This window comes from Micromys minutus (genome assembly GCF_963924665.1).
Source record: "Micromys minutus genome assembly, chromosome: 16".
NCBI lineage: Eukaryota > Metazoa > Chordata > Mammalia > Rodentia > Muridae > Micromys > Micromys minutus.
In genome coordinates this window covers 5,252,550-5,268,872 of record NC_137985.1, presented here as the reverse complement: position 1 = coordinate 5,268,872, position 16,323 = coordinate 5,252,550, and the positions used below count along the sequence as shown (strand labels likewise).

The window sequence follows — 16,323 nt, the reverse complement described above, 5'->3', positions numbered from 1 at the left end:
TCCAAAGGCAAACAGGAGAAGACTATCTTCCAGGCAGCCAGGACAAGGGTATTAAAGCCTATGCCCTCAGTGACATATTTTCTTCTACAACAAGGCCACACCTTCAAATATTGCCACTCCCCGAGATAAGTATATTCAAACCACCACAAGACGGTATGCTGTAAGTTTGAAGTGTAGGGTATTCAGGAAGTCTAGGCCATGAATACAGTTGTGACAGTCATCACAGATAAAAAGTAAGACTAGTCAGTATCTGTCAGTGGTAGTCTTGAGTTAAACAATCAGTCAGAATGCCAGTGGCAGCACGACAGTGTTCTCAGATAGGAATAGCCTGGGAAGGCTACAAAGCATTTCAAAACTAGTCTTTGCTAAGTCCATACCTTCTGCAAATGACAGCACCACTGTAGAACAATGCAATCACAGTGGATGAACCATTTCCCAAAGAACCAACTTAGAAAGGGACCCCTAATACTGATCTAGCCCATTGAGAAGGGTAAAGGATAATGTTAACCCTTTACAGACATATACAAATACAGACAATATCACAATCAGTTTACACAAGATTCCATGAAGAGTTCTGGTAGAGTAGCAAGAGGGTCTCCAAATTCAAAACTTGAAAAAGGCTGGCCTCAAGAGTGAGCCTGAAAATGGTCAACCAGAGAATGATAAAAAGATAATAGCTGGAAAACAAAACCCATTAAAGATAGGGGTCACATTTCTATTTTTACAGTAATTGGGCTAAATCATTCATCTAAAGCAAAGCAGCACATTGAAGTGAAGCAAGCTAGAAATGTGTTAAGAGCCAATGTTGAAGACATGAAGGCAGTGTGACTTTAGAATGTTATAAAAGAGCTTGTCTGGACAACAGATGGCACATATTAACCAAGGCAATTGGGTTTGAAGGGAACTTGAACTTTAAAACTTCTAAACTACTTAGCATTTTTATACAGAGACCTTTTGCTTTCCAGTTCTTTTTCCTGTGTTCAATTAGTATTTTATGCTGACAAAATAAATATTTTGAATAGGTAGAATCAATATTCTCCATTTTAAAGACACCTTTTTTGTACAGTGAATAAAAGCATGGTGGTTTTTCTTGCTCAGCAATGTGCAGTTGTTTACAATCTTAGAAGGGCTAAACTATCAAGATAATTTCAATTTTTATGAAGCACTGTGTTATTATTTTAGCAAATCTGTACTAAAATAGCTATACATTGTGTATTATCTTTCTGAGAAATAATTTTTATTCTTTATTAAAATACCTGGTTTTTATGTTTTTATAATATACTTTGTGACTTTATTATTACCTATGTATATGTGTACATATATAGCATAAGTCTGTATTTGAAAGGCAAATAAATATAATCTATGAGAAACAAATCTATGGGTAACTAGTAAAAAGTTGGATTGTCCTCCCCAAATAACTGACAGTGTTAAATATTGTATATTAAGTGTTTTATAAACTATAAATGCCATGTATAAGTATGAAATTTTAGACTATTGGTGATTACTTATTGGCTTTTTGTAAATAAATTTGTTACAAATGTTTATACAAAGATTAAATAAGCTATTTTCATGTTGGAATTACATTTCAGTGGAATATAAACCTGAAATGGGTTCAGAAATAAAGTGATACCAAGAAGCAGTACCTGAGAAACGTAGTGGGGCAGGAGTTGTGGTGCTGGAGACTGAGTAGGTCTTTGTGCAAGCTCTACCGCTGAGCCGTAGCCTCTGCTCAAGAGGTGGTTCTGACATAGAAAATGCTGGTTGTAAATTAAAACATTTTAAGATGCTAATGTTGTCATCTAAAACAGAAATTTGTTTGGAAAAGTGGAGACTAATGCTTAAGCCTCAATTTAAATATGAGATTCAGTTTTAGGAACTACTTAGGTAATAATGAGATATAAAAATACTAATAAGGTACTATTAAAATATCAGACATCATCAACCTTCCATCACAACCAATTTCTTGTCACAAAGCTAATCTGTTTGGCATTTATGGTGGATAAATTCTCTAAAAAAAAAACCATTTTGTTAGATATCTATCTCCAATATCCATGTATTTGTGATGAGATGGTCCGTCTAAAACACAAGCACCCTGAGATGTCTGCCTTTGCTCCTTACACTAGTGGTTTTAAACTAGATGTTTCAGCACATATCTGTGCTTCAGACTTGAAAAGGAGAGGCCAGGTTAACTTGAAACATCCATGTACATGTTTCAGTCGATCATTGTGAGGAATGTGGCTGACCAGTAGAAGATCAAAGGATAAAACTAATCAAAACTCTACAGGCATCCCAGTAATAGTTCTTAACATCTTAATGAGGTTCTTTCTACTTGCCTGTCCAAATACTTTCCCACCTGTGCAGATCCATTCCTGCTTGTCCAGCTGTCTCCAATCCTGACCCCTACTTCTCTGGCCAGCAGTCTGCCTCACAGGCCCCACTGCTATCTCATCATCCCCAGAATCTTCCTAGCTACCCAGTTGTTTTTCCCATCCCCAAGACCCGTGTTCTTTCATCTGTTCCCTCTACTCTTCCAAAGACCTTTTTACAAGCCCCATTACCATCTTATCCTATCAGATATCTTCCTCACCCTCCAATCCCAGTTACGTCTAGCTTTTCTAGCACTTTCCCCAATCTATCCGACCCTATTCCTTCTGAGCCACCTGTCTTTCGACCTCACCCATCCCAAAGTCCTCCCAACATTCCTGATCCTGACTCACAGAACAGATTATTTTATAAAACTTTCAGACCCAAACCGTTCCTTGCAGCACAGCATTCTACCCAAGCAACTGTAATGCCTACGCTTATCCGCCGTTCCCTTCCAGCTCAACTGGTTGTTTCCCCAAACCCCTTGGAAACTCTCCCTGTTTTGAAGCCTTCCAGTTTATCCAAGCATCCAACTCAGCCAGTCCCACGCCTCTCTTGTATCACTCCTTTGCCTGAACATCCTTCTAGGTTTGATGTTTGTCAGTCAGTTCAGAAATCTGTTCCACAAGCCACAACATTGTCAAATCAGTGTCAGGCCTTTGTAGACCATCTGCCTGCCTTGATTCTCTCCCACCCACCTCCCTGTCATTCTCCATCAACACCTTCTACTTCCACATCCTCTCCATCCTTGGAAGCAGTCTCTTCCTCTTCGTCCATACGTTCTTCTCCTTCACCTCCTCCTTCCACCTCCCCTCCCTTACCTGTTCCATCTATCCCTCTTTTGCCCTCTCCCTTGAATTCATCTTCTTCTCCCTGTTTGCCTCCAGCTTATCTGGCTTTTCCCTCTCCAGTGCCTCCTCCTTCCTCCTCTTTTATGATTTCTTCTTCCTTTCCTCCCATGCTTCACTCTATGTCAATCTCTACTTCCCCATCTCCTTTGATTCCCATCCATTCCTTCAATCCTCCTCAATGGGGGAAGAAAGTAGAGAAGAGGAGAGAAGAAAGTGGAGTAGAGAAGAAAGGAATAGAGAAGAAACAGTTGAGAGACGACAACTTTAAAGGTAAATAAATTCAGTTTATTAGACTTTTCATAGATTTTGCTCTTATTTTGTTTGGGAAGGGTGACTAAAGGGGAAAAATGATATAAAAGTAGAAAGGTACTGAAAAAAAAAAACCAGACAGGCAAACATGCTGTTCTCACTAGTGATAACAAAGGAACAATTAGGAGTATAGTAATCTTCTGGTCCGTCTAAATAAAGACATATATGGGTATTGGAGATAGTTATATGTCAAATGTGGAAATATGCCACCTTCAAAATGTTTATCTTAATTTAATTGGAAATAACTGTGTTGGTAATAAATGTCCTTGGGATTCATACAACTGGCCCTAATACAGGAGTCACTCTTTGTATCCTTCATTGCCACCTTATTCTTGAAGGAATTGGATTTTTCAAAATATAACAGGAAGCACAAAGAATCTAATAGAAAAGGTGCCCTGAGTTTCCAGGCAGTACAACATTGTTAAAGAAGAAAATGTCCTGATTGGACACACTAAAGTAGACACTCCTTGTGTAGTATTAAAAAAAAAAAAAAAAAAAAAAAAGCTTGTGTTTCTGATTATATTCCTGAAACAAACTAAAAACAATAGTTTATGTTCATGGTTGAGAAAGAGCCACACTCCCATATTGGAAGGACATTCATACCTTTCCTGACAAAGCATTATTCATAATTTCCATCTGCTTGAATTTCAGCCAACTCTTTCAGGAATATAGGAATACCCACTGGCCATGACACCAAGAATAAAAGCTAGTAAATATTAAAATATATATCTAGGTAAAGGACAACTGGCTACAGATTTATATGATTTCTACCCTAGCCCAAGTGATAAAAGAATGGAATATAGTAATCAAAGTCATGAATGAATGATTATCTTTATGTGATACTCTTCTTTACTGACACTCTGGTCTAATTGCCTTGACGTCCCATTATAATATATCTATATATTTCTCCAATATCCTTATATGTAATTATCTGGACACACATGCACAGAACACAAAATTGTCTCATTTATATACTTATAGAATTAACTTAATTTTCAATTAAATGTACTAAATCTTTTTATATCTTGTTCCTAGAGCTATAGATTCTGCCTTTCCTTCAACGTTGTCACAAAATGGTCACAAACATCAAAAACATCTTGTACGCATAATTAATCATAATAAAGAAACGAAGGAAAACAACATAGCAAACCTAGCTACTGACAAGGATGTGTTCCAACTTAAACTGGAGGAGACACAGAAACTCCTAGAGAATCAACATTTAAGCGATTTGCAAGTATGAACTATTTTACTAGTGTTTTCGTTTATAGTAATAATTCTGCCCTACTTCTCAGTGTTTTCAAAAAGGAAGCCAAAATATACTGTAGATGAGTCAACACAACTTCGTCACAGACGCTAAAAGAAAACTTGGATTGGTTTTCCTGATTTTTTTCCCCATTTTTCTTTCTGCTGCTTTTTTTCCCCACATATTTAAAATATATATATGCTTTGTGAATGTTATTCCAACAAACATGAGGCAATTGAAATTACAGTGTAATATAAGTATTATTATTTGAAATTATATTACAAAAATGACCTAAAAATTATAATACATATAGATATTAGGTTATTAATTAAAAGGCCAATTGACGATGAACAGCCTGTCCAAGATGAGCACAGTGTCAGCATGGGAGGGAAGGATTCATGAGGACAAAGTCTAGCTGAAGGGCTACTGGGAATTGATGGCTGCTGTGTCAAAGTCTAATGAAGGTTTCAGGAAGAATATATAATTTATAAGAAAGTATTTTTCAGAATTAATTTAGTATTGAGAAACTTTCTACACTAAATAGAATAGCAGTTATTTCTAAGCTATCTCGGTGGCCAGAACAATTGAGCAGTTAGTTTGGGAGTTGAAGTGAAACAAAGTATTATAATTTTGTTAGTTTCTTTATTGCTATGAAGTCTGCTGCAATATTATACCTATACTGTTTACAGTCACAGTGTTTTCTGTGTGGAGGATGATTAAACTCAGTAATAATCGTGTGGGTTTACAGAACAAAATGGTGTTCTTTGTTTTTCCCCTCAGAAATTTTGTGATGAAGTTAATCAGATAACCAATTCTGAAACTCTCTCAAGTATAGACAGTCTTGAGGCTAGAGAGCGTGAAGAAATATACATCACACTTAGTATGGAGCCTTCCACATCAACCCAGCAGAACTCTGCTCCCCTCGAGTCAGCAAATCTACAATCAGCTCATTTAAACTGCTTTGATGAAGATAAACTATCATTCTCTAAAACCCAGCATATAAACAATTGGCTTACAAACTTAGATGCTCAAAATACTCAGCCTGTTGCATCTTTTTCAAATATTTTAATTAAATCTAATGTTCTGCCCTCATGGGAATGTTTAAATAGTAAAGACCAAAATCCACCTGCTTTAAGCAGGACTGTGGGAAGAACCACAAGAACTACTAGTGACTCCATGGTCTTTGTGTGCAGTCCGTCCGTAGTCGCACTAGATAAAAAAGGAGAAAGTAATGCTCTGAGGACAAGTAATCCCACTAGTGGAGCACTCCAAAGGGGGAGGCCGCCACGGACTGAGAGCCCAGCAGTTACGATCAGCCGAGCCTGGACTACTCCAGAACCTCTGACCCAGGAAGCAGCTTCTTTTTCCATCCCAGAGAGACCTTCTGAGATGACATGGGAAAGCAGAACTTCCATTCCTGCTTCATCTGCACAAGTTTTGTTGCCTAATTCACAGTCAGAGAACAACACACAAATAAAAGAAATTGACCCCGTGCAGTGTTCTGATAAGTTAGATGAATTGAAAAATATGAAACATGAAAAGATAAATCATCTTAACTGTAATAAAGGAAAGTCTTTATTTTCAGACAATTTTCAGACCACCTGTGCACTTCAAAATTCTAATTCAAATGATAGAAAACAAAAAAAAGAGAGTGACCCATCAGCACCACTATATAACAGCCCTCCTGACTGTGACTTGCCAAACCAGCACAGCATGAAACATGGCATCCATGAACAAAATGGGGTACGGCTGCTTAAGAGTATATTAAAGAAAGAATCCAGATATGAACATAATTATTTGAGAGCATTAGTTATGAATCAAGGTTTTAAGTTTAGACACCAAAAGGCAGAAACTATTAGAGATAGTATTGAATTAACAAAACAGAAAGGAAAAGGTACAGAAATTGCAAAGACTAGTAAAAAACTGCGGTGGTTTGATGAAAGTGCTAACCTAGAAAATGGTGTGGATGATGGCCACACGGTAAGGAACAGAGCAGGAACGACTCCACAGTGGCTACAGCACTGTTACAACCACAGTGGTACCTGCAACCTGACAAGTTTTCCTGAATGTCCTGTACATTCTACTAGTGGAAAGAAAGCCAAGGCTGATTCTGTCTCTGAAAATGTTACTGATTTAGGAGGATATGAAATGGACAGTGTACCTTTGAACTCTTCTGTATCTTCAGACAGTAGCTTTGCCAAACAAGCCTGGTCGGCTTGCAAAAGGGAAGAGAGCAAAGCCCCTGTACATGCTAGTGACTCTAAGACCCAAAAGGCTAAGCCTCAGAGAGGAACAAAATTCACTAGAAGAACAGGGTCTGCAAAGGTCCAAAAAGGCCTTACATATATAAACAGAAAACTCACTGTCAGCCAGCCACAGTCTTCAAGCAAAGCCAACACACTGGCCCAAACTCAGGGTAAACTAACTATACCTCATCCTCCACCTAAACCACCAACAAACATTAAAAGTGGTAAAAATATGCACATGTCTCCATGTCAGTCAGCCATACCTGAACATTCTCAAAATGTCCTAACACAGAGCTGTGTAACTTCAGCATCTGAGCTTCCATCAGAGTACCATTTGAACCGAGGGACTCAAGAGCGTCATCTCCCATTCTCAGACACCTGTTCTAACCTCCATGCTGTGAACCCAGCGCTACCAACTCCTTACACTTCTGAGTGCCAAACCTCAGCAAAAGCTAATTCAAATGGTACAGCTTTCCAGAAAGACGGAGCAGTATATTGTGCCCAAAGAAGCCCTGTTTGTGAAGAAAACTACCAGTCTTTGACTCATAAGAATACTGAAGAGGAATCAGTTCTCCAATGGAGAAGAAAAATCAATGGACGCCAAAATGAGAGGACCACTGGTACGCATAAAAGTTTAAATTTATACCTTTGGGGGGGGGCGGTTTTGAGACAGGGTTTCTCTGTGTAGCCCTGGCTGTCCTTAAACTCACTCTGTAGACTAGGATGGCCTTGAACTTAGAGAGATCCACCTGCCTCTGCCTCTCAAGTGAGTGCTGGGATCAAAGACATGCACCACCACCACATTGCAGATTTGTATTGTGAGGGGAAATATGGGGAAAATATACAACCTTTTAGAGTCATGTGAAGTTTTATTTTTTGTATATGTGTATTGTTTATACAGCAATGTATACTGTATAGATAGTGAGTTGTAATCTAGCCTTCTGTGAATAACTTAGCTCTCAATATTATAACTTGCTCTAATAGCTGGAGTTCTTAAGACCTAATCTGTGCTCAGTTAAAATTGGAAACTTTTGCTACCTCTGTGTTTTCCATAACTTCTCTTGATGTTTAAAAAGGGAAGAGAATGAATAACATCTAATCCTTGTCCCTAGTGCTTTTGTCATTGCTGTAGTGATTAGATTTTCTGTCATGTAAGCATGGTGGAAAAAACACTGGTCATTTAAATAGATGTCACAAACTACTTGTTTTATTTGACACAGTATAGTTGGTTAGTTTGTTTTGGTTTCTATGACATCTCACAGTGTAGCATTGGCTGGCCTAGAACTCAGTATAAAGACCATTGTTGTCCTTTAACTTACAGAGATCTGCCTGTTCTACCTCATGATTGCCAGGATTTAAAGGTGTATAAAACCATGCCTGACTTAATTTTTAATTAACTTTTCATTATTTATCATTTGGTTTATGTATATCTATGCCACATGAGTGAGGGTGCCTATGAAGGCCAGAAGAGGATGTCAGATCCCCATGAAACTTAAGTTACAGATTCTTGTTAGCCACCTACCATAAGTGCCGGCAAACCTGGGTCCTCTGTAATGGAGACAAGGGCTCTAAACTCTCCAAACTATAATAGAAGATAGAAAATCAAATTCATAGAGTGTGACCTAAATCTCTTCAGTACTTCTCTACAAAAATCTAGGTTTTAAATTTCTTTCACTGAAAGTTTCTCTTTGCTTAGTTAACTCATAGTTTAACATTAATTTTACAATATCTCTAAAAACCAAATTAGGTAATATAAAGTAAATAATGATTTTTTTACATTCTAACTCTAACCATCATTGATATTTAATCCAAATCTCAGTGGCCCTAAATCCTGTATTTCTTTTAACTAAAATCCTATGATAAACAGTTGGTAAGAAAATATGATAAATCAGACTCTACAGTAATCAAGAAAGATAAGAGTTGCTCAAATGTCTTATACATTAAAGGGTGTTATTCTTGCTCTATGGGAATTTATTCATGTGCCTTTATTTTGCTGAGATCATTTCTGTCTTCAGCACATGGACCTAAATGGATAATATGAACAGCATGTTCACCCTTCTTTCTTTTGAGATAAAAGTGGACCAAGAGTGGGTGGGGGCGATGGATGGATGGAAGGAAGGAAGGAAGGAAAGAAGGAAGGAAGGAAGAAAGGAAGGATGCATAGATGGAAGGAAGGATGCATGGATGGATGGATGGGTGGGTGGGTGGATGGATGGATGGATGGATGGATGGATAGATGGATGGATGGATTTGGAAAGTGAGTTAGGGTTGCCTGGTTTCTGTTTTGTCAATTGGGTGTTAGGAGAGTGAGTATGGAAGCAAGACTAAAGCCTGTGGATAATGAGAGACTGAGAAAGGAAAATGCTGATAAAGATTAGTAAAGTAAAATGATTGTAGAAGTTATAAAGCCAAGCAAAGCAATATATACTGAAGCACATTACATGGGGTCATATTTTAAAGCGCAGACTAATTCCTTACAGTGAAATAATAATGGCTGCCCTCATCTGAGCATGAACAAAACTTTATAATGAATAAGCCTACTTAGAAGGAACTCAGATAAAGATAAAATTAAACCTCAGGGGCAAAGAATGTCAATCAAAAGAAACTTAGTGGGAAGGGACAGTGACAGAGAACACAGTGTTGCCTGCTACTAATAAATGCAGCATGCTTTACTTCACAGATAGGAAAGGATGCCATGATAAATGCATAGCTGGGTGGAAACAGCAATTTAAACAAAATTATAATAATAATCAAAATGTTTTAGGATTTCAAAGGGTCAGACCTAGAACTTTTAACAATGGTATCTCTTAAATAACATTTAAAATAAAAGTCTATGAGAATAATTGGCTATAATTATGTTAATGATGCTTATAGAGAAGACTAAAAATACTGTAAAGAGAAATAGAAGAAGCTCAGAGGGAAAAAGAAAATGTATACATGTTGAGGCCAGGTAGTTTCAACAAGCTCTGTGAAAATTGTCAGACTCTAATATTTATATTATTAAATGCACATACCTAGAATAGCTGAGACAATCTCAAGAACAAAGTTTAAAACTTTTGTTACTAGATATTGTATCTAAAACTACAATAATTAGCACAGTGTGGCATCTGCAGAATGATGTTTATATCAATAGAATTTAGGCTTACATAGTAGTTGCTTGATTTTTAACAAAGTTGGCAAAGTATACCAGGGAAAGGGGGGCTCATTTTATCATTTAGTTGGATTACTGCATACAGTCAGTAAAAGTGACCCTTCATTCACTCATATAAAAGACTACAATACACATAAAAATATCAGCCAGGTATAAGCCAGAGAATCTGTACCAAGGAAAGAGATATAAAGAGGTCTTGTTACAAAGCATTGATTTAAGTTAATGTGAAGCTTGGGTGGCAAATGTCACATTTGTAGGCCAGATTATAAGAACAGAATGAATGACTGCACAACAGCTGGTCCCAGTGTACACATCTGCCTCAAAGACCACAGGTGCACAGTACTGTCACAGCAGTATTGAGCAACTGCATCAAGAAGATCATCACTTAATTACTCGGCCACTCATAAGGATGCTTTTATAGTTATTAGTGCGGAGAGAGAAACAAAACAAGCAAAATTCATCACTGGACTAGGAAGATAGAGCATCCAATAAAGAGTTTGACTTGCAAACCTGAAGACCTGGGTTCATTTCCTAGAACCCATGTTAATAAAAAACTAAGGTTGGAGAGATGACTTGCCAACTAAAAGCACTGGTTATTCTTATAAAGGACCTGGGTTGAACTCCCAACACACACATGGTAGTTCTAGTTCACAAATACCTGGAATTCAAGTTCCTGAGAATTCAGTGCCCTTTTCTGACCTCCACGGGCACCAAGTACATAGATAGTACTTTCATATAGGCAAAACACCAAAAAATGAATAAATCTAATAAAGTTTAATACAAGTGTGATGTCATATGCTTTTAATCCTTATGAAGTTGTCCTCTGACCTACACACACATACACACAAAACCACAAAGCAACATACTACGATACGCTTTTCATAATAGAACATTCAAATGTACACTTAGGCTTTTAGATACAGCTGCATATATGAATAGCTAAAATTAGGCATATTACCAATGGTTGGTGTCTTAGTCAGGGTTTCTATTCCTGCACAAACATCATGATCAGGAAGCAAGTTGGGGAGGAAAGGGTTTGTTCAGCTTACACTTCCACATTGCTGTTCATCACCAAAGGAAGTCAGGACTGGAACTCAAGCAGTTCAGGAAGCAGGAGCTGATGCAGAGGCCATGGAGGGATGTTACTTACTAGTTTGCTTCCTCTGGCTTGCTCAGCCTGCTTTCTTATAGAACCCAGGTCTACCAGCCCAGGGATGGCACCACCCACAATGAGCTGGGCCCTCCCCCCTTGATCACTAATGCCTTACAGCTGCATTTCCTCAACTGAGGCTCCTTTCTCTGTGATAACTCCAGCTTGTGTCAAGTTGACACAAAACCAACCAATACAGTTGGTAAAGTTTTATGTGAACTAAATATTCTCATATCTACAAAAATTATGCATATGTACATCCTATGACCCAACAATTCTAGACCAGCAAATCGTGTATGTGTACATTAGTTATATCACAATATATTTTGGATAATTATAAATATCATTTTATTTTGAACTATAATATGATTTTACTCTTATGTTATTAGTCATGTTTCAATGCATAGTTTTTAATTGTCTTACTAATTATGAGGAAGTTAATACAATATCATCACCTCATACCTCACATCAAAGTGTACTTTAAGAGTCTCTAATGTTTATGACACAAAATCTGAAGTAGACACATTTACAGCACACTGTCAAGACTGGTGAGGGAACACAAAAATGGGGGGTGTCAGATTTGGGTGACTTTTACTCAGCGGCCCTTAAATTATTTGCATCATCTTTGGTGATTGGCATTGTAAGAATGGGGTCTTAAATAGTTATACAAAAAGCACAAGAAAATGATTGTGAAGAGTACCCATGTCCCCACACCTCACCCTAAATACAATGTGAAGAACACCCATGTCCTCACTCAAAATCTGATGTGAGAAGCACTCATGTACCCACACCTCACCAAATGCTAAGACATCACAAATGAGACCTGTTCAGGTACTACTTTAAGGGCACAAACCCACTATCCTGGGCACACTAGTGCACTGATCTAATAGGAAGAGCACAGTTCGGTGCCATTGGCAACCTCTTGCCCTGGGGACTCCTTTCAGGGTAATTGAAATTACTAGAAAGTATACCTCTGCCTTGCTGACACATAATGGTACCATGAATAAAGTTTCATTTCTGATTTTTTGAAAATGTAAATTAGAATCTTACAGTGTTCTTCCTGCATATCAATAATATGTGTTATATATCTTCACGGAATTCCTCATATTCTGCTGCTTAGCAGGAACTGGGTAGAAAGCATTCTTGCTAATGTCCCATGTATAGAACTTAAAGAAGCTTAATAAAATCTGCTAGTCACATAGAAGAAATATACAGAACTTCCTGCATTATTTGACAGTAACTTGAAATTTTGAGTGGATACATATATTAGCTATTCTGTTTTTATAATTTCTTATATTAACATTCGTTTAAGATTCTGCTGTTACAGGAAGAAAGCAAATTGTTGAAAATAAATGGAAAAAACTGTTAGAGCAGGAAAGGAAAACCTCTGGATCTACAGGAATGAAGCACACTGAACAAATAATGGTAAGTATGGTCTTGGCAGAATCCTTTTAGTGGAAAACTACTTAAGAGACAGATAAATGCTTCTTACTTTAAACTATAGCAACATAAATGGGAATATAACCAAAGCCATTCATGATACAGCCTTGGGATCTTTTTTTTTTTTTTTTTAGATTTGTAGATTTCTTTATTTATTTTATGTATATAAGTCGCTGTCTTCAGACACACCAGAAGAGGGCATCAGATCCCATTACAGATGGTTGTGAACCACCATGTGGTTGCTGGCAATTGAACTTGGGACCTCCGGAAGAGCATTTAGTGCTTTTAACCACTGAGCCATCTCTCCAGCCTCCAGCCATGGGATCTTACTAGAGAGATATTAAAAGCACTGACTGTTCTTCGAGAGAAACCAGGTTCGATTCCCAGCAACCACATGGTGGCTCACAACCATCTCTAACTCCATTCTCAGAACATCTAAAGCCTTCTGGCCTATAGAGACAGCAGACACACAAGTGGCATGCAGATGTATGTTTGGGCAAAATACTCATATGTATAATACAGAGGTTTTTTTCTAAATAAGAAAAGTATTAGTTAACTTATAATTCTATAGAAAGGTTATTTGAAACAAAATTCTCTAAAGTTATTTAAATATTCATGAAATGGGCACTATGATAATATTGTATGTAGTATAATAGTTTTTAAAAACCATTTTCCAGAAAATAAAAATTAAAAAAAAAAAACATTTTCCAACTAGGTACCTTTTTTTTGCAGTTCAACTTTTTATTTTAATAAAACCAGAATATGCACAGCACATGCAGTGCTAGCATCCAAACTAATACAATAAGCAACTACTAAAGCTACAGTGACTTGAGGGTCAATCTTTACATTCAGCAAGTTTAAACCCATCCATAATTTTGAAACATAACTGAAAATATTGCTTGCTGATAAAACTTGCTCAAATGCTTGTTGCCGAATGTACAAGTCATTGAATATGCCAATACAACAAAGATAACCACATGTTTGGGGATTGCAATGTGCCAGACATTCACATAAAAAAAAAATACAACTAAACAAAACTCGCACAGCAAACATCTGAGAATCTGGACACTTTGTATCAGTGTTTTGAAGTGTTTCATGACTATCTTAAGACAAGTGTATCAAAACCTTGGCATGATTTAGTTTCAAGTAGCCAGTTTTGTTTTTACTAACATCAGAAAGTTAGGGCTACACTGCTAATGCTAGGCCTGCTTAATTTGACTTAAGAGTTTATTATAACTTAATGTTAAAAGCTCACACTACGAAACAACACAGGACTGGCGAGAACCGGGTAAGATGGAATTCCGACTGTCAGGGATCTCAGCAGAGCACACGGAAAGTGGGCGCCTGCCTGCTCGGCTTGGTCCAGGGATCAGGAACCCTTTGGCATCGGACCCTCTGTTCCTAGCCGACGGCTTCTGGGATGCACAACAGGAACTGGGAACATCCCCAAAAGGAAAGGCAGAGACCCAGACAACACAGGACTGGCGAGAACCCGGTGAGAAGGGATTCCGACTAGTCAGAGGGCAGAGAGGTATCAGCAGAGCACGTGGAAAGTGTGAGCCTGCCCACCCGGCGTGATCCAGGGATCCATGAACCCGGTGGCATCTGGCCCTCTGTTCCCAGCCGACAGCTTCTGGAGTGCACAACAGGCACTCGGAACATCCGTCACCAGGAACAGCTGAGATCCAGGGAAACAAGCCAGGTATAAGGGAAAGGCCAAGAAAAAAATCACTGACAACAAGATGGCAAGAGGAAAGCTAAAGAATGTACCCCAGGGAAACCAAGACAACCTGGCAACACTAGAACCCAGCTCTCCCATCACAACAAACAGCAGAATGCCAAACACTCCAGAAAAAGACTCAGACACAAAATCCTACCTCAAGACAATAATAGAGATCCTTAAACAAGAACAGGAGGAAAAGCAGAAAGAATTAGAAGCTTTTAAAGAAGAAACAAGAAAAACACTCAGAGAACTAGAAGAAAACAGAACCAAAGAGATGAAGGAATGGAAAAAGGAATTTAAACAGAAATAGACATAATAAAGAAAACAATAAAAGAGACAAGCCTAGAGGTAGGAAACCTAAAAAAGAAATCAGGAGTCACAGATGCAGGCATTTCCAACAGACTACAAGAGATGGAAGAGAGAATCTCAGGGGCCAAAGACAACATTGAAAACATAGACAAAACAGAGAAGATGCAAAAACCAAAAAACTCCTAACCCAAATTGTGCAGGAGATCCAGGACACAATGAAAAGACCAAACCTAAGGATAATAGGAATAGAAGAGGGTGAAGAATATCAACTAAGTGGTACAGTAAATATCTTCAACAAAATCCTGGAAGAAAACTTACCTACCCTTAAAAATGAGATGAGCACGACCATAAAAGAAGCCTACAGAACTCCAAATGGGTTGGACCAGAAAAGAAATTCCTCCCAACACATAATAGTCAAAACACCAAGTACCCAAAGCAAAGAAAGAATACTAAAAGCACTAAGGGAAAAAGGTCATGTAACATATAAAGGCAGACCAATCAGAATCACACCTGATTTCTCAGCAGAGACTATGAAAGCTAGAGGAGCCTGGACAGACATCAGGCAGACCCTAAGAGAGCACAAGTGCCAGCCCAAGCTGCTATACCCAGCACAACTATCAGTCAGTATAGATGGCGAGACGAAGATATTCCAAGACAAAACTAAATTCACACAATATATGACCACAAACCCAGCACTACAACAAATTATAGGTGAAAACCCCAATACAATAAAGGGGAACCACCTCATAATAAAAACAAGAAAACTTCTAAGGAAGAAAACCAAAAGAAAGACACACAGGCACAATTCAACCTACCAAAGCAACAATAGCAGGAAACAGCAACAACGATTCCTTCATATCTATTAAACTAAATGGACTCAACTCCCCAATAAAAAGACATAGGCTATCAGACTGGATACATAAACAAAACCCAGCATTTTGCTGCATACAGGAAACTCATCTCAGAGACAAAGACAGACACTATCTCAGAATAAAAGGTTGGGGAAAAAAACTTCCAAGCAAATGGCCCCAAGAAGCAAGCTGGAGTGGCCATTCTAATATCGAATAAAGTAGATTTTCAACCAAAAGTTATCAAAAAAAGATAAGGAAGGACACTTTTTACTCATTATAGGGGAAATATGTCAAGAGGAACTCTCAATCCTTAACATATATGCTCCAAATAAAAAAGCACCCATATTCATAAAAAAAAAAAAAACCCTACTACAGTTCAGAAAATACATTTTACCCCACACAATAATAGTGGGAGACTTTAATACCCCACTGTCACCAATGGACAGATCATGGAAACAGAAACTGAACAAGGACACTGTAAAACTGACAGAGACTATGAACCAACTGGAATTAATAGATATCTATAGAACATATCATCCTAAAATTAAAGAATACAACTTCTCAGCACCTCACGGCACCTTCTGGAAAATTGACCACATAATTGGACACAGAAGTAGCCACAATCGATACAAGAAGATCGAAAGACTCCCATGCATCCTTTCAGATCACCATGGTCTAAGGCTGGT

At 37.9% G+C, this 16,323-nt stretch overlaps 1 protein-coding gene across 3 annotated transcripts in view; it reads left to right on the top strand.

Annotated features, from left to right (window-relative positions):
* CEP126 (centrosomal protein 126) overlaps positions 1–16,323 on the top strand; it is a gene marked incomplete at both ends in the record, with an annotated part of 66,903 nt that overhangs the window by 30,193 nt on the left and 20,387 nt on the right. For all 3 annotated transcript variants that reach the window (XM_080929758.1, XM_080929757.1, XM_080929756.1), the window contains 3 exons: positions 4,560–4,758; positions 5,548–7,633; positions 12,627–12,739. In XM_080929758.1, the coding sequence (XP_080785884.1) occupies positions 4,560–4,758; positions 5,548–7,633; positions 12,627–12,739 (2,398 nt within the window). The remainder of the gene's footprint in view (positions 1–4,559; positions 4,759–5,547; positions 7,634–12,626; positions 12,740–16,323) is intronic.